Source organism: Puma concolor, chromosome B1 (genome assembly GCF_028749965.1).
Source record: "Puma concolor isolate L17-30 chromosome B1, mPumCon1.1.hap2, whole genome shotgun sequence".
Taxonomy (NCBI): Eukaryota; Metazoa; Chordata; class Mammalia; order Carnivora; family Felidae; genus Puma; species Puma concolor.
In genome coordinates this window covers 171,869,616-171,890,753 of record NC_141670.1, presented here as the reverse complement: position 1 = coordinate 171,890,753, position 21,138 = coordinate 171,869,616, and the positions used below count along the sequence as shown (strand labels likewise).

General features: G+C 44.1%; 2 protein-coding genes across 7 annotated transcripts in view; one reads left to right on the top strand and one right to left on the bottom strand.

Annotated features, from left to right (window-relative positions):
- Positions 1-1,386: 1,386 nt before the first annotated feature.
- On the top strand, positions 1,387-6,127 carry SHISA3 (shisa family member 3). Its single transcript, XM_086705153.1, has 2 exons — positions 1,387-2,247; positions 5,555-6,127. Exons 1-2 carry the CDS (start codon positions 1,683-1,685, stop codon positions 5,992-5,994), a joined length of 1,005 nt encoding a protein of 334 aa, XP_086561279.1. The 5' UTR covers positions 1,387-1,682; the 3' UTR covers positions 5,995-6,127.
- A 7,311-nt stretch (positions 6,128-13,438) lies between these two features.
- Positions 13,439-21,138, bottom strand: part of ATP8A1 (ATPase phospholipid transporting 8A1) — a 239,196-nt gene continuing 231,496 nt past the window's right edge. For all 6 annotated transcript variants that reach the window (XM_086705145.1, XM_086705147.1, XM_086705146.1 and 3 more), the window contains 2 exons: positions 19,315-19,406; positions 13,439-18,131 (listed from right to left, as the gene is read on the bottom strand). In XM_086705145.1, the coding sequence (XP_086561271.1) occupies positions 18,034-18,131; positions 19,315-19,406 (190 nt within the window). In that variant the 3' untranslated portion in view covers positions 13,439-18,033. The remainder of the gene's footprint in view (positions 18,132-19,314; positions 19,407-21,138) is intronic.

Genomic DNA, 21,138 nt, shown 5'->3' with positions numbered 1-21,138 from the left:
TTGGTTTTATTTAATAGCTTATTATTGTCCTGAGCAATATGTATTTCTAAGACAGCAATATAGTAAAATATTTACACAGTCCTACTTACCATCTGAAATGTTGGGCATTGTTTTTACGTTTTCATAACTAACTGCTAATCCCAATATTTAAATGAAGAAATCAGAAGAAATCGTTTACTTGGAATATACTTTCACTTGGATTTTAAGAAAGAAACCGTTTTATTCAGAGTTAAAAAAAAAAAAAAAGCTTCTCTGAATTTGACTGTGGATCACGGGGAAGCCGCGGGCGTGGTAAATGCTTTTGACCGCACACTTTTTGTTGCCGGTGCACAGCAAACTTTTGTCTCTTTTGTTTCACTTAACTTGCCAACATCTAAATCAGTGGCACGGGCATTCAGAGTGTTTGACAAATTGGTTGAGATACGTGGAACATATTCACACATAGCAGTAAACGATGAGAGGAAGTTCAGGACGCAGTAAAAATAAATGCCTGAGTTTAGCCTGGGTTTCACATAACACCAGTTTCATAAGGCACTTACGCCGCTAAAGGAGCGGTGCCCCCGAAAATAGCACACAGGGGACACATCATTTAAATAAATGTGTTTCTTTGCCCGAACAGAAGTTCAGATCTGCTCAATTATCATTAATTTTGTTCCCTTATTTCCTTTGTGGGCGTGAACGAAGTCGTGCTTTTTGAGGGTTTTCGAGCTGCCCTCGGCTGGTGGAGGTGACCGGCGATTCTTCACCCGCCCGCACGCAGGTTGGGGGGGCTTGGGGGGGGGGGGAGTGCGTGTGTGTGTCTGTTTGTGAAAACGTGCCGTTCCTCTTAGAAATGGAAACTTTTCGGTAGAAAACTTAGCGCAAATGTCGGCGGCCCCTTAAAATCACATTGTCCTTTCTGAACCCTTAGAACAGGTGTCCCAGGATCGACTCCGCATCTGTGCAACAGGCGACGGAAGATTCGACAAAGTTCAGTCGCCGCGCCCGCTTTTTATTACACCCATACACGGCAACCGCGCGTCTCCACCCGCGCGCCGACGCGCGTGGATGGCGGTAGAGACCCGCAGCCCTCGCACTCGCTCTGCGGAGCTCTGTGGGCCCAGCGAGACTTGGAGTGTGTGTGTGTGTGTGTGTGTGTGTGTGTGTGTGTGTGTGTGAAGGCCTGATGCCCGCACTTCCAGAGCTCAGTCCTGGGGGAGCGCGGTGGGCGGGGGGGGGGGGGGGGGACCGGGAGGGGCGGAGGGGGGGGCACTAACCAGAAAGCGCAGGGGCATCGGCGGCCCGCGCCGCGCCCCCGCGGTGATTAGCTCCAGCGGCGCGACCCGGGAGGGCGGACTCTTTCTTAACCCTCGGCGTCTCCCCCTCCCTCTTCCTTTTTAAAGGACGCCTTGCAGGCAGAGCCGTCAGCAACCGGGAGGCCGTTTGTACTTGGCCGCGGCGGGGCTGACTCCTGCTCCGGTGACAGACAGGGGCGGGGGTGCAGGGGCCGCCGGTCCCGGGCGCCCGCACGTGGGGATCTCGAATTCTTCCTCCTTCGGGCTCCGCTCCGGACCCCCCGGCGACGGCCCAGAGGAGGAGCGCGGCGCGGCGCTGGGGTCGCCCGCCCGGGACGTGATGGCTCCCTTGAGGAGCGGGGAGGGCGGCGGCCGAGGGTTCGGCGCGCCCCTGGCGCGGGTCGCAGTATGAGACCGGCCAAGGGCGGCAGTAGCAGCCCCAGCAGCAGCCTCTGCCGGCGCCTCCCGCGGGCCCTCGCCCTCCGACCCCGCGCACCATGCAGACGCCTGGCCTGCGGAGTCCGCCGCGCAGCCGCTGCCGCCTCCCCGGCCCCCGCTAACCCCCGCCAGAGGGGCCTCGGACGCCGCGGCCAGCCGCCCGCGCCGCGCCCCGGGGGAGGCGGCACCGAGGCGCTCAGCCCTCCGCTCTCCGGCCGCGCGCGTCCCCCTCCCGGCCGCCCCGGGCGCCCAGCGGCGATGGGGGCGCTGCTGGCGCTCTGGCTCCTCCTGGGCTGGCTGCGCTGGAGCCCGGCGGGCGCCCAGCAGTCCGGAGAATACTGCCACGGCTGGGTGGACGTGCAGGGCAACTACCACGAGGGCTTCCAGTGCCCGGAGGACTTCGACACCCCGGACGCCACCATCTGCTGCGGCTCCTGCGCGCTGCGCTACTGCTGCGCCGCGGCCGACGCCAGGCTGGAGCAGGGAAGCTGCACCAACGACCGCGGCGAGCTGGAGCACCCGGGCATCACCGCGCGTAAGTGCGGGCCCTCGGCCCCAGCCCGGTGCCCGCGGGTGTGCGCCCCAGGCGGTCCTGGGTCTGCGCGCGTTGGAGCGGCCAAGGTGGGGGCATCGGGGCCGGAGCGGGTGGTCGCGTTTCGGGTCAGGCGCCCTAATTGCTTTGCAATCCCGATTCCCGCCACGCGCGGTCTCCACGGGTCGGCTCGAGGAAAGTTTGCAAGGGACGGCGAAGACCACAGGGCTTGCACCCGTTGACCCCGGGCAAGACAGTAGTAGGTCTCGGGAACGCGGGAGGTCAGAGGAAGAAGCTACCGGGACAGCGCCAGGTCGGATTGCGGTTTTCTAGGGCGGTGGGGGCTCCCCCATCGAGCGCCCGGGTCACCCCGGGAGCTTGGGGAACTGCCGGCGGCGGGGGCCGCAACTCTCGGGGAGCGCTCATCTGCAGCCCCGCAGGGCTAAGGAACTACAGCCACGTTTATCCTCCCTCCCCACTTTTTTTTGGTGGATCTTTGGTAGCTTTCCTAAGCCTGTGTCTCGTTCTCCCGACTGCCTTTCATTTCTCTGCATCGAATTACCCTCTCCGACCCACCCCCTATTGTCACGCCTTTCAGAAATGCCCAGGTCCTCGAGGTGGAGATTTAGAAACCAGGGTCGCAGGGGCTGCCCGCCCCCTATTCTCCTGTCGGAAAACACGGGTCAAATTTCCGCTCACTTCAGAGCGGAATAAATCAAGACCCCAGCAGAGGAACTTTACACCTAAAAAAAAAAAAAAAAAAAAAAAAAAAAAAAGGGAAAGAAAATAAAGCTTTCCACCTGAATGGGAACGTCTGGGAAACCCGTTTGAGCTTGAGGCTGTGATTTTACCGGTGGAAACCCGGGGAGCGCGCGGAGCTAAGAATGGGTGACACCCCAGAACGCCACAGCAGAGGTCAGAAGCGGGCACCAGAAGTTCCCCGGGAAAGAATTAATGGTGCCCGAAGTCCCCCCATTCCGCCCCAACCCCGCCCGCCGAGAGAGTAAGGACCCAGAGGAAAAGCAGACCCTGGTTTGTCTTAGAACCCGATTATACTCTCAAGGACTTTAACTTCTGGTGGATTGGGGAATTGGTTTCTGGAGAGAAGATGCTCGGGGGCGGGGGGCGGGGGAAGCAGAGAACTCAAGGCCATCCTGGTGTGTTAAAAAAAAAATACAGACTCGTTCCCCTGCTTTCCTCCACTCACCCTGGGGGACCCATTTGCTTTCTTTAAGAGCGCAGTCTGCAGCGGGGATTCCGTCCTGGGCCTCCAGGCTCCGCTGTGTTGCCCAGGCCAGCAGGAGAGAGGGCAGCATCCACACTCACTGAGGTGCAGTTAGCCAAAATCTCAGGGACCTTGGCCTGTGACTGCCGCTTGCCAGCTGGGCCACTTGGGCAAGTGACTTAACTCTCTGGGCCTCTTCTCAGCTCTAAAATGCGTGTATTGCTGGGGCGCCTGAGTGGCTCGGTGGGTTAAGCCTCCCATCTCAAGGTTGGTGGGTTCCAGCCCCGAATCGGGCTCTGTGCTGACAGCTCAGAGCCTGGAACCTGCTTCGGATTCTGTGTCTCCCTCTCTGCCCCCTCTCCCCTCTCAAAAATAAACGTTAAAGAAAAAAAAAACTTTTAAATGCACATATTGCTCTCAGAGGAGACAAACTGTGGATTAAGTGAGTATATGAATGTTTAGAACAGTGGGGGAGTAAGTGGCTAGTCAGTCACGTTCCCCTCCCCTTCCACAGGGTGCTTCTAAACATGGCAGAAGGGGCGGTAGGCGGTAGAGCTTACACCGAGGAACCCCAACCCTTGGGGTTGATAGTTCCCTGTCCATCACTGCTTGTGTGTCTTTGGGAAGGTCAAAAATGAGTCTGTTTCCACATCTGGAGAACAGGGAATACCATGCCTTCCTCACCGAGTGTCCAGGAGAGCTGAATCAGGTCATAAGTAAGAGTCAGGCACACAGTAGGATCTTAGTTTAATGCAGGTTTTCTTGGTTCTACTTCTAAGCTGGAAGCTGCATCCAGAGGTGGCCCTATCAGACAGGAGAGACACTTGGAGAATGTCCCAAAGGTGCCTCAGGGGTAGGAGATTTTATGTCTGCCGTGCACAGAGAGAAGGAAATGGGTTTGCTCTGACGGAGGGATGCCCTCATGGAAAGTTGGGGCCACCAACACCAAGAGCTACCTCATGATCTAAGGTTGGCCACAACCCACAGTTTGGGTGGAGATTGAGGGGAAGAGGTGTGGCAGCTGGAGTGGGCATCCCAAATCACTTCCAGGAAGAAGTGTCCAGACATGACAATTTAAGATGCGGTCACAGACACAGTTCGTTTGGGCCCACTATGGAGTTCTTTAAAACTTTTATTTTTATTTATTTAAAAAAAAAATTTTAATGTTAATTTTGAGGGAGACAGACAGAACACAAGTGGGGGAGCGGCAGAGAGTGATGGAGACACAGAATCTGAGACAGGCTCCAGACTCTGAGCTGTCAGCACAGAACCCGACACGGGGCTCAAACTCACGAACCACGAGATCATGACCTGAGCTGAAGTCGGACGCTTAGTGGACTGAGCCAGCCAGGTGCCCCTATTTTTATTTATTTTTTAATGTTTATTTATTTTTGAGAGAGACAGAGAGTGAGCAGGGGAGGGGCAGAGAAAGAGAGGGAGACACAGACTCTGAAGCAGGCTCCAGGCTCTGAGCTTCAGCACAGAGCCGGATGAGGGGCTCAGACTCATGAATTGTGAGATCATGACCTGAGCTGAAGTTCAGACCTTAACCGACTGAGCCACCCAGGCGCCCCGTGGATTTCTTTCTATGGTTCTTTCCATAGTCTCATAATGGAGGGCTCATTTACAGGCCTGGCTCTCTTTGCTTAGATTGGAGATTCTCGGATGGGAGATGAATTTTCAGCCTCAGAGATGGGTCAGAGCCCTCAGTGCCCCACTGTGGTAAAACTACCAAAAACCTGGGTTTACATCCAGAAGTTCTGGTATCCAAAAAACTCACACTTTCCCTCCCTCCAGTGCATGAACAGGAGGGTAGATTCTGTTCCTTCTGACTTCCAGATGTGCAATATAATGGCTAATTGCTAACAGAGGCTACAGTATCAGTTTGCTTCCTCCCTGCTCGGAGCAAGAGTATTGGGTCATCTCAGTTTGCACTTTAGAGGTTACCAGCTCTGAGAGGCTGGGCTGACAACGGTGGTCATACTGGGTCACTCACCTCCCCGCCCCCCCCCCCCCAAAGGTGCCTGGAGTTTGGGAGACTCTTGTCCAAACACCTGTGTGTGTCTTTTTTGTTTTACCTTTTAGAGCCCGTCTACGTTCCCTTCCTCATCGTTGGTTCTATCTTCATTGCCTTCATCATCCTGGGCTCTTTAGTGGCTATTTATTGCTGCACCTGCTTGAGACCCAAGGAACCCTCACAGCAGCCAATCCGCTTCTCACTCCGCAGCTATCAGACGGAGACCCTGCCCATGATCTTGACTTCCACAAGCCTCAGGGCACCTTCCAGACAGTCCAGCACGGCCACCAGCTCCAGCTCCACTGGGGGTTCCATCCGCAGATTCTCCTTTGCCAGAGCAGAGCCGGGCTGCCTGGTGCCCTCCCCGCCTCCACCTTACACCACGGGCCACCCAATCCACCTGACCCAGCCATCCGGTTTCCTGGTGTCACCCCAGTACTTCGCTTACCCACTCCAGCAGGAGCCCCCGCTGCCTGCGAAGAGCTGCCCGGACTTCAGTTCCAGCTGACGGGCCACAGCGATAAATCCAGCCCGTTGTACAACGGCAGACAGGTGGAGTGCTGTCGCCATTGCTGCAAGTATTTCTGGGGAAATTTCCCTGGGAGCCGGCGATGTCATGGAGGAATGTGCTAGGAAAATACAGCGCCTTCTTAGTCTTAAGGTTCCCAGCTCCCATCACAGAACGGGTGCGTTAAGAGAATTGCTTTCTGGCCTTGAAAACATGGTGATTATTACATTTCAACTTATGCTGCTTTTATTCAAAATAGGCACCATTTCAATTTACAGTTGCAAATTGGCTGAAAATGTATTAATTAGACAACTCAGCTGTAATGTTTAGGAAAGGCCTACATGTTCTTTTGAGTTGTTTAGTGAGTTTTAGTACAAATATATACATAAATAAGCAAAGTAAAATACCTGATAGTAATTATTGAAGGTTCTCTTAAAAAAAAAAAAAATTAACAACTAAGCAACCTGAAGGGACAGTGAGCAACCTATTTACGATTTTGGGAGAAACCTAACCATGAATAACGTTAGCATCGTGAGAAGAGTTACTTTTTAAATTAATAATTAAATTTTGTTTAAAATATAAGAGCTTTTTCAGAATACAAGATTTCAGTAACCACATGGAGTTTAAAATTTTAAATATTTACTCAGATATTCATTGTAAACAGATCTTATGTAAAAGCATTTCCCGCACCCACCGGAGGGAATATTTATTGCAGACTTTTTGTTCAACAGCATTTAGTGTTTAAATGAAAGTTGGACAGCTGAGTCTTAAAACATTTATTTGTAAAATGAGTCCTGTACAAATGTAAAGATTTGTAATTTAATGTATTTACCACATTGACGGTACTAATTATTTAGTAGTCCACACTGAAATTTTTTATGTTAATAATAACTGTGGCGTTCAAAGTCCATCTATTGGGTTATAATCACCGAATATTACATATCTTACGTGCCACTCAGTTCTATGTCTGATGATCACATTTGGGCATATATCCTGCTGGGTTAGAATAAATAAAGTACTTTATGTTTTTGTGAACTTGAAATTTTAGGTCAAAGTGCTTCATTTTATCTTCTTAATGATACTCTCTGCTATTCAATAAAAGAAGAGGTCTTCACTTACTTCATATTTTGAAATTAAAAAATCCTACACTGATTTTGCATTATGTTAAAAAGCTCTTTTCCACATCAGGGCTTGTGGAGAGCAGCGAAGGAAGTGAATTCTTAGAGATTTAAAAATTGGGACATTTCTCCTAAGAGTCTGGATTTCTGGCTTCTCGTGACATGAGGAAGATGTGGCACTGAGGTTCCTATACTGCCACTGGGCCAGGCCAGCCCTTTTCAGACAAGACACTCGTCATTCACCAGCCTCCTGCCTGGTCTCCACAACCTGGCCCCTTTCCCTCAATTTTGTTACCTACTTGACCCCTGTGGGTGTTGTTTTGGAGCCTCGGTTTATATGAATTCATGCTACGATATGTGACCCTCAATAGCTCTTTTTATATATATTTTTAAATACAACCATTTTAATTTTTTTTTAAAGTAAGCTCTACACCCAAAGTGGGGCTTGAACTCAGGACCCTGAGGTCAAGCGTCACATGCTCTAATTGGCTGAGCCAGCCAGGCATCCCTCAGTAGCTCTTTTTATAATTTATTTTAAGGAGAGAGTGCACAAATGGGGAGAGGGGCAGAGGGAGAGAGAGACTCTTAAGCAGGCGCCATGCCCAGCACAGAGCCCGACACAGGGCTCCTTCCATGACCCTGGGATCATGACCTGAGCAGCGATCAAGAGTCAGGTGCTCAATGGAGCCAGCCAGGCCCCCTTGAGTAGCTCTCTCTCTTTTTGTTTTAAAGTTTATTTATCTTGAGAGAGAGTGTGCGAGCTGGGGAGGGGCAGAGCGGGAGAGAGAGAGAATTCCAAGCGGACTTTGCACTGTCTGCACTGTGAGCATAGAGCCCAATGTGGGGCTGGAACCCACAGGCTGAGATCATGGCCTGAGCCTAAACCAAGAGTCAGACGCTTAACCGACTGAACCACCCATGCGCCCCAGTAGCTCTTTTTAATAGAGCCACTTAGAGGTAGAATTCTAACCTGGGGGAGTTGTTTGGCCTTACGCTTTTGCTTTCTAGCTGAGGAAGCAAATTCAACGGTATCGTGCCTTTGCTCGGTCTGATGGCAGAGGAGCTCTGACTTCTGGTCCTCTGCTTTCTCCCGTAACCAAAAGTGGTGACTTCGGATATCCCATATTGCCCAAAATAAGAAAGAAAGAAGGGGGGGGGGCAGGTTGGGAGGGAGGCAAGAAGGGAAAGAGGGATGGCCGAACAGTAAAAGGAGAAACACTTGTGAGCATGCCTCTGGTACACACTCCTTTGTCATTAGACTGGTTTTATTCATGTTTGTTATATATTGCTCCTTTGATATTTTAAAAGCTAATCTCTGCTGGGCTCTTATGAGCCAAAAGCTATTCCAAATATTTATATGCGCTAATTCCTTTCATCCTCCAAACAACTTCAAACAGGGAGGCATTAGAATTCTTATTTTACGCACTTGGAGGAGTGAAGTCACTTGCCCAAGGTCGCACAGTCGGCCCTGGAGCTTCATGCAAAACCAGGTTGAAACAGCAAGGGAACGCCTGCTTTGAGGTTTTGAAGTTTCTGTGCATGAAATCCACTGTGGGGTAAAGCATGAAACCCAGTCCCAATCTCCGAAGCAATGACTGTCAAGTCTGTTGGGCCCAGTGAGCTCTCCTTAGAACAAATATTTTGTGCCATCCCTTTAACTGTCCTAAATTGAAATTTATAGGTAATATTAATCACTTACAGATACAATTTTTAAAAATCAATACAGTGTCTTAATGGTAAATAGGAGAAAGAAAAGGAAAATACTTCCAAATGTGACAGTTTCAGTAGACCTAACAAAGGTCCTAGATTTGCACCTCTACGCAGAACGACCGAAAAGCGATAGCTCCAAATCCAGACTGATGCAGGGCTGCTAGACTGGCAACCCACACCCCCCGTTGCATTATTGCTGTTAATGTGATTTTTCCAAACAAAGCAAGGTCTGATCTCCTTTTGATTTTCACAGTCGTTATGTATCTGGAAAATCCAGTGTATATTAAAACAGTGTCAAAGATACTTTATAGGTAAAATAGGACTAGGTTTTTCCACCCAAAGGAACATTCCAAAGTCACACCGACGGTCAAGTCTTTGTTGGGTGGACTAACCTGTGCATTGTAGGATCTCTGTCAAGACAAAGACCCACCAATGAATACCCACGACACCTGCCCCTCCCCCTCCATCCCAGCTGTCTCCACACAATTCCACAATGTCCTCTAGAGGGCAGAACCACCTCCGCTGAAAACCATCTAACTTGTCAGCCTTCTCTAGTGGCTGTACTTCTATTTGCCATCCCTCTGGAGAGCAGTTCTATTAGGCAAAATAATGCTAAGGAATTCAAAATGTTCACACCTGCAAACTTCTCTTCCTCAGCCGTGTGTGCCAATCAAGTTCATGGGCTCTAAGCTGTTTAAAATATACAGAGTCATTGTGTCCTCATTGTAACCTGGCACTCAGTGACGCTGAATCAAATCATATCCCCACCTACTTGTTGACATAATACATGCCTTTGGACTTCTCTATGAACGATATGTAGCTGATGTTATTATTATTTACACACCCAAGGCAGGCAACTTGGCCATCCTGTGGCAGATTTCCAGATACGGTCCATCCGGCAAGCATTTATTGGACACCGCCTCTGGGTGAGGCACTGTGCTAGGGGTTGGGAGTGTCAAAATGAATAAAACGCAGGTCTGATTCAAAAAGCCACTATCTCCACAGACCCAGGCATGACGGCAAGTCCTTGTGATAAGCTGTTACAGAGGCTCTATAAAAGAAGCACATTGTCTTTCCTGCTTTCCAGGAGCTCGCAGTCACTTAGGGGAAGATGAACCCACAAACCGACGCTTAGAATTCATTCTGGTAACTGCAATGATAGGGGACGTGTAGAGTGTCCAGGCGGCACATACAAAGGGCACCTCGCTTTTCTGGAGGGGTTGAGATCGAACCTGGGCCTCTGGATGCATGGGATCTGAGTGAGGAAGGCTGGGTCGGGGAGGCAGAGAGCAGTGCTAGGAATGAGAGGAAGAGCATATTAAGCAAAGAACTGTAGAATGGCAGAGAAGCACCCACTGGCATAAAAGAACAAGGAGCAGTCTGGAAACTAGACAATTCAAAGAGTGAGGGTGAAGAGATGAGCAGGCTCAGTATCAGAGGTCTTGAAAACTAGGGTGGTTGGATATACATCACATGTAAGGGGAACCTCGACGAGGTCCATGAAGGAGAGCAGCTTGATCACATCTTCATTTTAGCCTAGAGAACAAGGGTCACGTCAGATCACCTATTTCCAAAGAGAGGCTCGCCACAACCTGCCACAGCACCAAAGTACGGTGGAAATCTGGCTGATTAATGCTTTATTACTTCCCCCAAGAATTAGAGTCCAAACATCCTAAAACCATGATTATTTTGAAGAACGGAAGTTCTACACTTTGAAAGGTACTTATGCAAATAATGGGTAACATTTACTAAGCACCACGTGTGTCTCAAGTCTTTATGAACTGTAATATTTAATCCTCACACCCCTGAAGTGAGGGTTGTTATCACGCCTGTTTTGCAGATGAAGAAATCAAAGCAGCAAGGTTAAACACTATGCCCAAGGCCAGACAATAATAGCAGAGCCAAGATTTGAACCCAGGCAGTCTGCTTTCAAATTCTACATTCTTTTTTTTTTTTTTTTTTTTGTATTCTCTTGAACAAAATTTTTATTTTTATTTTTTTTTATTTTTTTTAAAATTTTATATATGAAATTTATTGTCAAATTGGTTTCCATACAACACCCAGTGCTCATCCCAAAAGGTGCCCTCTTCTCAAATTCTACATTCTTTATGATACATAACCACACAGCTCCCTCCCCACTGGAATGCAAGCTCTAGAATTTCTAGAAGGTCTAATTTTCTTGGGAAAAAATCAGCCAACCTACTTTTCAGAAAATCTATTGGGGACAAAGTGATTGATTGTGTAATATTGTACAAATCCTATAGAGAGAGGGGATTGTAACAGTCAGTAGAGCTGTGCTACAGCATGAAACACAGAATTAAATGTAAAGCGTGGATAGAAATACTAGATGACAAACACATCTCCCTTTACACACGAGAAACTTGGGAGACCAGATGATCTAGCATGGATTTTGGAGTTATAGTGCCTGGCTTAGTTTTCTGGGTCTGTCACTTATAAGCTGAGTGACTTTGGGCCACTTACTTCACTGTGTCTCAGATTTCTCATTAAAAAAAAATTTTTTTTTTTAATGTTTGTTTTTGAGAGACAGAGCGTGGGTGGGGAAGGGCAGAGAGAGGGAGGCGCAGAATCCGAAGCAGGCTGCAGGCTCTGAGCTGTCAGCACAGAGCCTGACACAAGGCTCACACTCACAAACCGTGAGATCATGACCTGAGCCAAAGTCAGATGCTTAACGGACTGAGCCACCCAGGCACCCTCTCAGTTTTCTCATTTGTAAAATGGACATATTAGTGGTACCTTATTGCTTTGGGTTATCTTGAGAAATAAGTTAGAGTCACTGTTTCCAATCCCTTGCATTCTAGTGGGGAGGGAGCTGTGTTGTAATTAATGACAAATAATAGAAAGCAGATGAAACACTCTAGAATAGAAACAAAAAGGCTAAGAATTGTGGGGGGTGGGGTGGGCAGATCTAACTGCTGATTGGAGTGCAGGGAACAGAGAAAATGGCCCTGTGGTTGATGGAGTGAGTCATGAAAATCCATGGCCCCTGTTGCTACCTGGCCAACTTCCCCACGTTGCCAGGGATAGAGCACTCTCCCACCCCGCTGCGTATTCATGACCTGTACGTTTTATCATCTGCTTTAGAAAAATGTATTTAATAAATTTGCTTTAAAATGAATCTTCATTTTAAAGCCAACAGATTGTACTTTTAATTGTCCAATTGGATCGATTGTTCCGTCTTATTTTCCCTGCCTATTTGCTTTTTCTTGGTGTTATTGTTAGTTATTCCATTTGGTGGAGAACTTGCCAGACTGACTTAAACCCGTAAGATTTCTAAAGTGAGATAATGAAAAAGGTTCCTGAAAGTATATACAATCACAGTTAAGAATTTGATTCAGTTCATTGGGCTGGGATCTGTTTACCTTTGCACAACCTAAAAAACTTATTTAGTATACACTCAGGAAAAACAAGAAATTAAACATATATTAAACTATTACGGAGACAAACTGTTGCCATATTTTGAGGTGGATATGGCCATTTTAAAACTGCAATTAGTTATTAATGCAATTATTCTGACATTGTTATTTGAAATCCTAGTTTGTACATGAAATAAAAACAATGGTAAAACAGATTCCCTATTTTCCAGAAATTTTGACTAGCCTCCTAATGAAATTGTCCAGGTTAGGAAGACCTTTTTTCATTAGAATGAGTGGCTCTGTGTTACCAAAATGGAAGCTGAGCTTAGAGATGCCATACGCACACAGACAAACTTTAAATGGGGAAGACATGTTGAATTTATGAGAATGTTATTTCAAGTTTGCTGCTTCCTTTAGTATTTAGGGCGTATTAGCATCCGAAACCACGGGGTCAGTATAAACAGCGTGCACATTTCGAGGGGGCGTGGAGATGCAGGTGAAAATCGTTTGACATAATTCACAGGTGACTTTTCTGTACACGTTGTTTTGCTGTGGTTTTGCTTGGGAGGCCCACGTGCAGCCCATGTCCCTGGAAAGACTGAGGGAGAGGAAGTGGGGCCCTCAGCCCTCACTAGTAAAACCAGAGGCTTCTCAAACTGCTCCCTCAAGTGTTTCTCTGGGAACGAATCCCATTCCAGCAGTTTCCAAAATCGCTGCTTCATTTGTTTCTCTTTTACCAAATGATGCTTGTTTCTGATAAGACTATTGTCCTCATACCCAGTGTTTCTGGTGCTTTTGTGTCACATGTGTAACATTTTTTGGTTACTTCCTTCACATGTTACTGGCTAAATGTGGCCATGTAGCTTGGGTAGGTTTGCTGAGGTGAAAGGATGGAACCGTGAATTAGCTGTTGACTTGTAGGCTGATTTAAATATGGAATGGGGATAATCCTGGGAGGCTTTTCTGACTGAAGAATCAAAATACAGGAATTTTATTCAAAGAAATTGGGGGGGAGGGTACTCAAATTAACCATGTCTCTTACCAAACTAGACTTCACATGTTCCCCCTCATGTCTCCTTCAGTTGGATTAAAAGGAAGGGCTATTTCCTAGATCACTGGGGTTATAAACAAAATGTTAAAGTGCCATTAAGTGGAGACGCGTTCTCAGACTATAATTACACTGGCTTTGAAAGTTTTATAAAGCAACAAAGTTTTTAAAACTAGCAATTACAACTGCAACAATTTCTTTATGTAATGGTACAGTTTATTTCATTTTTAATAACAATTAGAGGACAAAATGTTTAAAATTTGCAATTTAAAACATGCACATTCACAAAAGGCCAATGACACATAACACTGCATAGAACTGAATATTACTCAACTTTAATAACTATTTATGAAACACAGTGCATTGAACATCGAGATAAACAAACCTGAGAAAACTATGATCACAGATTCAATACTCTCCACTCATGCAGCTTCACAATTTCTACAGCAGTTTCAGCAGGAATGGTTTTTCATGGAGCTGAAAATACTATTTTATCTTAAATGCAAACTGCAATTTTCCATAGTAGCTGCCTCCCAAGGCTGCCTTTTTTTTTAACTTAATAAACTTGAAAATGTGAAAAATGAAGCTTGAAATAGCTAAACAAACAGCAAACAGTATTTACTGCATTTATGGCTTCTATTCTAGAACCATGAAACATAAAAATATTTATTATTTTTTAATATTCTGCTCTCGGTTTTTGCAAGAGCAGATTTACCTATGGAAAGTTGCTGTTAATTCAAAGTAAGCATGTATAAAATCTAGCTTTTTTCCCCTCCTTACGGGAGATTTATTTGCTGAGAAGTTTTGTGAGCTTTATTAAGAAAAGTTCTTAGAAGCAAGCTAAACAAAAGTTGCAATTAATTTTTTGCAAATTTGTTTGTAAAATAATTTACTTATTAAAAAAAAGTTGCGCAGAGAACCAATTAATTTGTCCACTGAATATTGAATTCCAGGTAGGCCATGACAGAATTTTATAAGGCAGAAATAAACATCAAGATTTACAGCAGTAGCCATGCATTGGCCTGGACCACTTTAAATATTAATTCATGCAAACCATAAACCTATCAAAAACACAGCTGCTTTCATACAGAAAATAAATCAAGACGAGAAATGGAAAACATTTATTTCCTTTCCTTCAAAGTTTAACTTACATTCCATTTTAATAGCCACTGAAGGTTAATTAAAATGCAGCAAAGTATAACTAAGTCTCACAAGTGACTTCAGTTATTTTAACGTGAGAAAAATCAGATTATGATCTCTTAAAGAAGCATTATAGAAATGTTCATCATTAAAAAGCATTTATTAGGCACCGAACTGCATGGTATTACATTAATTTACAAAAAGAATTCCACAGATCTGGTCCACATGATGTGAATGGGGTGGGTGTTTTCCCGATAAATTTTATAAATGGTTATTTATAAGGTTATAGACTTATTTGATGAAATAAGTTTTAGAACCGGGAACTCTCCTAGGGCAACTGTGCAAAAATAAACACTGATGATCACGTAGCATGGTAACAGTTAGGACATTGTTATAAATAATTTAAAAACTACAAATATACAATCTTTTACTTTCAGACTTGCACTCAGTTCCTGAAAGACTATTTTCAATGACAAGTTACAAGTGATGTACAGTGCACACAATGCAGAACAAATTATCATGTGATGTTCATATCTGATACGAGAATGCTGAACTGCAGAATTATAAAACAAAACTTCATGATCAGAATAGGTGTTGATTTCTGGAACTCACTTTTCCCCCCTGAAAATTAAGAGGAATGAGTGACTCCATCCAATGACCATATAATTCATGTAAATAAATAATATTATTGAATAGAATACACGTTCACCTGACTTGATGAGAAAAAGGTTTCCCATGAAATCTGCAACATTGCTGAAACTGGCTCACGTGAGATATCCAGTGGGGTGTGGGAGGGTGGGCAGCAAATGTATCATTTTAAATTTGCTACATTCCTGAGAAACATCATTCTCCTGCTAACAATTTCTGCCAGATAGCATCTTTCTGGGTGTGAGACACAGATCTATTTTTATATGTATATATAAAACATTTAGAAAGTTCATGCTCATCGTGTACTACCCAACACTAAAGAAGCAACTCCCAGCTTTTCAATGTTAAAGGAATGAGGATTTTCTGCTGTAAGTATTTTCTGAATTGTAAACATTGTAAAGCAACGGTGTTAGCATTTGCCAAAGTCCCTACAAGGGACTTTTTAATTGAAGAGTATGTGTCCTTTATTTCAGAAAATACAAGTTGAAAGTCATTTCAGCTGTTTGTTTTAATCCTGGTAAAACTGTGTTACTTTTCCCCTCTTTGGAAGGTTAAAAAATCAGAGGGTTTTCTCTAACACTATAAAATCAGTGCCACCGTAATGCTGTGTTTTAAGTTTTACCAAGGCGACCACTCCCTGCTGCACAACCCCCTCTCTCACCCAAGAAGCAAAGGAATTGACTTAATAATTCACAAATAGGACTAGAAATTAGCCATATTTCAGACCACGATCTCGTACGTTAATTAACCATGGGTATTCTCTTCTACTCATGTTAAGAGCTCCATAGAAATAATCCATGTTTTAAGATAAAAATAAAACTTTTCATTTTTTGAAGCCAGAAAATTCAGTTCCATTAGATTCATCACATTTTGCTATTAACATTTTGGAGAAGGACGCCGCTGACGAGGAGGAGGAGTTCTGATCTGTACCTGCGAGGAAGTGCTTCTCTGGAACGGGGTACTTCATTCTTGTTTTTGGATTTGTGTGGCTTGACCTTGACTATCACCACTGCGAGGCCTGGGAAAGCTGCTCCATTCAGCGGACAAAAGTCCGTGACTGCAGAATTTTGAAGGTGATCTCAGACTCTTCTTACACGTGTGGACTTTCTAGATGTTTCGATTCACAATTTTCTTAATCTGAACCCCAAAGGGGAATGCTCTAGGAAGTGAACTATGTCAACCCCTTGCTCCCCTTAGAATTATGTATGTGTTATAACCTCTCTTATTTACAGAAAATGGTGGGGGGGGCATACTTGTAACTAAATAGCTAAAAATACAGAGAAGGAAATGACGTATAACCTAATTTTAAATCTAGATTAAGAAAAAGGGTTAAAAGAATGAGACATTATTAAACTCAAATCACCTCTCTTTGCAATTCTAGTTGACTTTTTTTTTTTTTTCAAGAGGAAGTTCTACCCATTTTGCTGGTAAGTCCACTTAAAGGCAAACAGGATTCTGAATAAAAGGCAGAAAGTTTGCTTCAATCTCTGAAGTGTATCTGAAAACTAGAATTCCTTTTTATTTTCATTTTTAAATGAAAGCATTCTTTTAAAAATAGTATAGAAAACTGGTTGTGGTTTTTAAACAGCCCCTTCACCATTTATCGTTGGTAGCAAAATAGGCGTTTTTAGGACATGTCTCAGAAATGCTGAAAGTAATTAAATTAAACTGAACATACATTTAAAACCATAGCAACAAAATCTACTCATGATGAAGACTGTCTCTGACTGTAAAGCAACAGGCTTGAGTAAAACAGGTGTTTTTAAAATGGGGAAAATGTACCACTGATTTGTCCCAATTAGCAGCATGTGACTAATTTGGGGGAGCTATTTGAAAAGTGAACTGTGAAGTAATTCTCAGTGTTAAATACAGGGGTGGTCACCATAACACGGGGTGTGCTATATAAGACAGCAGGCATCTCTAGCAGGAACTATAGAAAGAACCAAAACACAGGACAAAAGCCGAGCCTATGTACATTACAAAAGCCCATGCATTTATCCGACATGGTATTCCAAACACCTCGACAGAAGCACTGGGACTCTCACATAAATATGTAAGCAAATTTTTCTTGAGAGAGAAAACTTTAAGACAAAATGACATCACTCAATCTTCAGCGGAAGCCAGGGTTTTAGAAAAATCTAGAGACGCCTCATCAGAAATGACTGAGACATATATACAGATTAAAAATCAGTATCATAATGACAGAGTCACATTACCACGTGTGCCCTCCAACTTCAACAAGTAAACAAGACAAACAAGAAAGAAGCATTTGTAAGGCCAAAGGTGCAACATCACAGATTTGAGTAGCAAATGCCTTGAAACACTCATTTTTGCAAATCACTCTTACATTTGAAAAGTCAAGCATGCAGATCCTACAGCAGAACTGGAGGTAAACGTTCTTTTAAATTTCTGGGCAAATGACTACTGAATGAGAAATACACTTATTGAACTTCTTTGGCAAACATTTATCAAGACAATTTTTGACACGAACACTTATTAATGTCTTGTTTAGAAATTTTGCTCAGTAAGGTGAGTCAGTTCCTTAGAGAAGAGTGCTGGTTTTTTTTTCAGCATATTCTGAAATCTAAGTCTGGATATCAAGAGTCCCTTTAAATTATTACCATTTTAGAGTTTTTAAATGGTTGGTTGCCTTGTGGTATATCCAATCAACTGATAGTCAGTTACAGCCCCAGAGTAACGGCCTAAGACTCCTGACCTATTCTCAGTTTTAAGAAAGCATTCTGGCAAGATACAAGGTCATTTTCAATTTCTGCTTACAAAGACTCAGCAAATACTTTAAAAAATCTGAAAGAGATGGTGTTACAGTATAGTGGCACAGTGCTTATGTCTATAATATACATGAATCTGAAGGTCAATCAACGAGATGAGCTCAGATCCACTTTCCCCTCCTTGGACCAGACTGGAATTGGTCAGCAGATTCCGGGAAGACCTGGGAGCTCTCCTTAGAGACCTGGTGGAGCCAGCCTCGAAGCCCCGCCCATCACCATTCATCGGGTCTCTGCTTTGTGGTGTCATATGCTCTAATCACTTCAGATTGTGAGACGATCCCGTTCTCATCTTGTGAGAAAGCATACCCATCTGTAAGTTAGAGAGAAAACAGAAATGATCACCGTGAGGTCACTGGGAATCTCTATTCTGAGTTTTAAGTACTTACTTTCTGATCGCGGGGATCTCATATAGCCCTCCTGCCCTCAAAAGTGTGCACGAAGACATGAATTTTTAACATCCGGAGAAAGATGCAGACTCAGCTATAACAGGAAGAGTGGGCTGACTGCAGCTTGTCAGCTGAGATTCTATGAACTCTGCCCCACGGATGCTTTCAACCCCCCTCGGTCTTCCTCATGGCATCTCAAATCCAAGCCAAGCCTTCCAACTTTTGCTTCCTGGCTACTGGAGGGTGTGGGAGTCTAGTCAAGTGGGCACATGCATTTCCATACACATCAGGTGGATGAGCCAGAAGGAAGAACAAAAGTGAGGAGGATTCACAATTAAACACACGTAACTGCCAAAGGTGGAAAAGGGGACTCCTTCCTTGGGACAACATCATCCTTGGCTCTTGGCGTCTACAAATAAACTCATTTGTGCCCCAACATGGCTGGAGATAAGCAACGGCCCCCAAGGGGGTCACATCTTTAGAAAAGGCCTCTTGAAGTATAGAAAGCAAAAGCATTGAACATGAGTACACGTAAATGAAAATAAATTACATGTGGAAACAACATGAAACAAAAGATATATGACTAACACAAATACATTTACTACAGGGCTTTATATATTATATTCTCTTTTAGATCCTTGAAATGTTAAGAGGGCACGATACCTAATAATTTCTTACAACTCTAAATATTCATAAACATTTTTGAAGGGGGAAATATATGTTTCTGTGCCATATGAAAGCTGAAAAAGCCCTTGCAAAGTTGTTCAAGTAGAAAAGATAACAGTACGGAGGGAGCTTTTAAGACTTAAGATTTATTTTACTGGTTCGTCTTAAGATTTAAGGAAGCAAGGGGCATGTGGAGATATTATTTCTTCAAGTGAAAGCAGCAGGATTTTAACATGCTTTGTCTTGTCTGCTGGAAATGAGATGGTTGTGGTCAGAGGTTTCTCTCACTGGTCATTTATGTAACGTGTTGCAAGTACGCAAAACTTTTTTTCGGTGTTAATGTTAAAAAGTTGAATATTCCTAAAGCCCAAACCCTGCTGTCCTAAACGCTCTGACGTGACGGCAGAGAATTTATTTGCAAGTCAGAACTCAGATACTCACGGAGCAGGTTTTGTTGCAGCGATTCAGATCGGTACAAGTTCACGTGGTTCTTCTTAAAGACGTTCTTGAGCAGTTGCGCCCTCTCCGTGAGGCTGTGGGGCAGGTGCAAATGTGTGAAATGAATTATCAACTCGGCAGAGACCCCAGTGTGCCCACAGGACCACCAGAGAATCAGACTTAAACAAAAGATTGCTTGAGAGGTCTGTAGTCTAGGGATTCTTTTTGCCCCGTTTTCTCAGATAGCAAATGAGATTTCAAGTATTTAGATACTTCCAAGGCCAGCTTTCCCCAGAGCTAAGGAGAGTTTTGTTCCCAATAATCCAGCCCAAAGAGTTCTCCACCCCCTAGTTATATTTAAGTCAAATGGGAATACAGAACCTGTACAACACAGTTAATAAAAAAATACAAAATCTGCCAGCAGCGCCATTAACTTCTAAAATCCTGGTTGACTTACTACGTACGTACTGAGCGTGGCATTTTTAGAGTCACAAAAATTATTACTCTTTTTCCTACTTTGCACATATTTTGGTACAAAATAATATTTTTTTAGTGATGCAAAGAAATCCTAAAAATTACACGAAGAAGAGATTCCATAGACATTTTAATTAGAAAAGTTCCATTACCTGCTCCAATGTGGTATGAAATGTGTTCCTTAATTTCATTTTAAAATAAAACTATTTTCAGAAAATAATATGAGGTAAAACGACAAGGAAAATATTTATTTCTCAATGAACATTTAGAATAATCTCCACAGAAACAAATCCACGTAATTAATTATGTAACGCCTAGGAGCAACACTGCAAGAAATAATGCATCTGTTTTTTTGCACTGCATGTAGAATGGTGTCTCCCACAGCAGGAAGCCAATTATTTGTCAAATCAATGAGTTCGAGTAATCATTGTGAAATACACTTTAAACATCACACCAGGCCTCCCAATCATGCCATTTCTCCAGTGGTTGATGTATAAAACTTTGCTTTGATATCAAAGAACATAAGAATCCTAATAAGTAATCCACATGTGCTACAGCAAATGTTTACGCAATTTTGTTTTAATCACTGGAATGCGCTCAGTTGAAAAATTTCCATTTTGGGTTTTTCCCCCACTATAAAAGTTTTAGTTAAATTGTTCTGTCAGCTTTGTGTTTTGCCAAATTTTCTGAAATCCTGAAGTGGAACAATTGTTATCATATACAAAGAATAAAAATAAAAGAATCCTCCGCAGAATGAACTCGTAATTATGCAAACGTTTAGGCTTTCGCTGAAGTAAAATATTTAGCAATGTTGACATTTGTAGTTATCTTCACATATTTTTCAAGTCGAGGGATGCTGTAAATGGTACTTATTAGACATACTTCATTGTCACTGAGAATTAGCTACATTAAGGCAAGAAAGCTAATTAATCTAAAACTCTGGTGGATTTGCAAATAGTTGTAAGACTTGTTTTTGCCAGTGAAATAAACAGATATGGGGAATGAGAAGGGGCCATTTTTAGAGTCGCTTTTCTACTCTGTTCTTAAAATGATCTAACATTACAGACCCAGAGACCCTGAGGAACACTAAAACATGTAACTGCTTTGAGGAAGTCGGCAGCCTTAGCGGCAGGTGGTCTGATTTTGTTAGCAGAGCATAGCGGACGGGGTGCTGGGAAGTCTCTGGTGTTTAAGATGGAAATGGCTACAGACAACTAGAGGTTGGCAATGTATCAGGATGTAGCTTCTTCTCCCCCAAATACATTTTCCAGGTTTCAGGCTGGCCTTCCTAAATGCATAATACTTTAATATTATAACATTAAATGTTAAGAAGGCAGATGTGGGAATTTTATC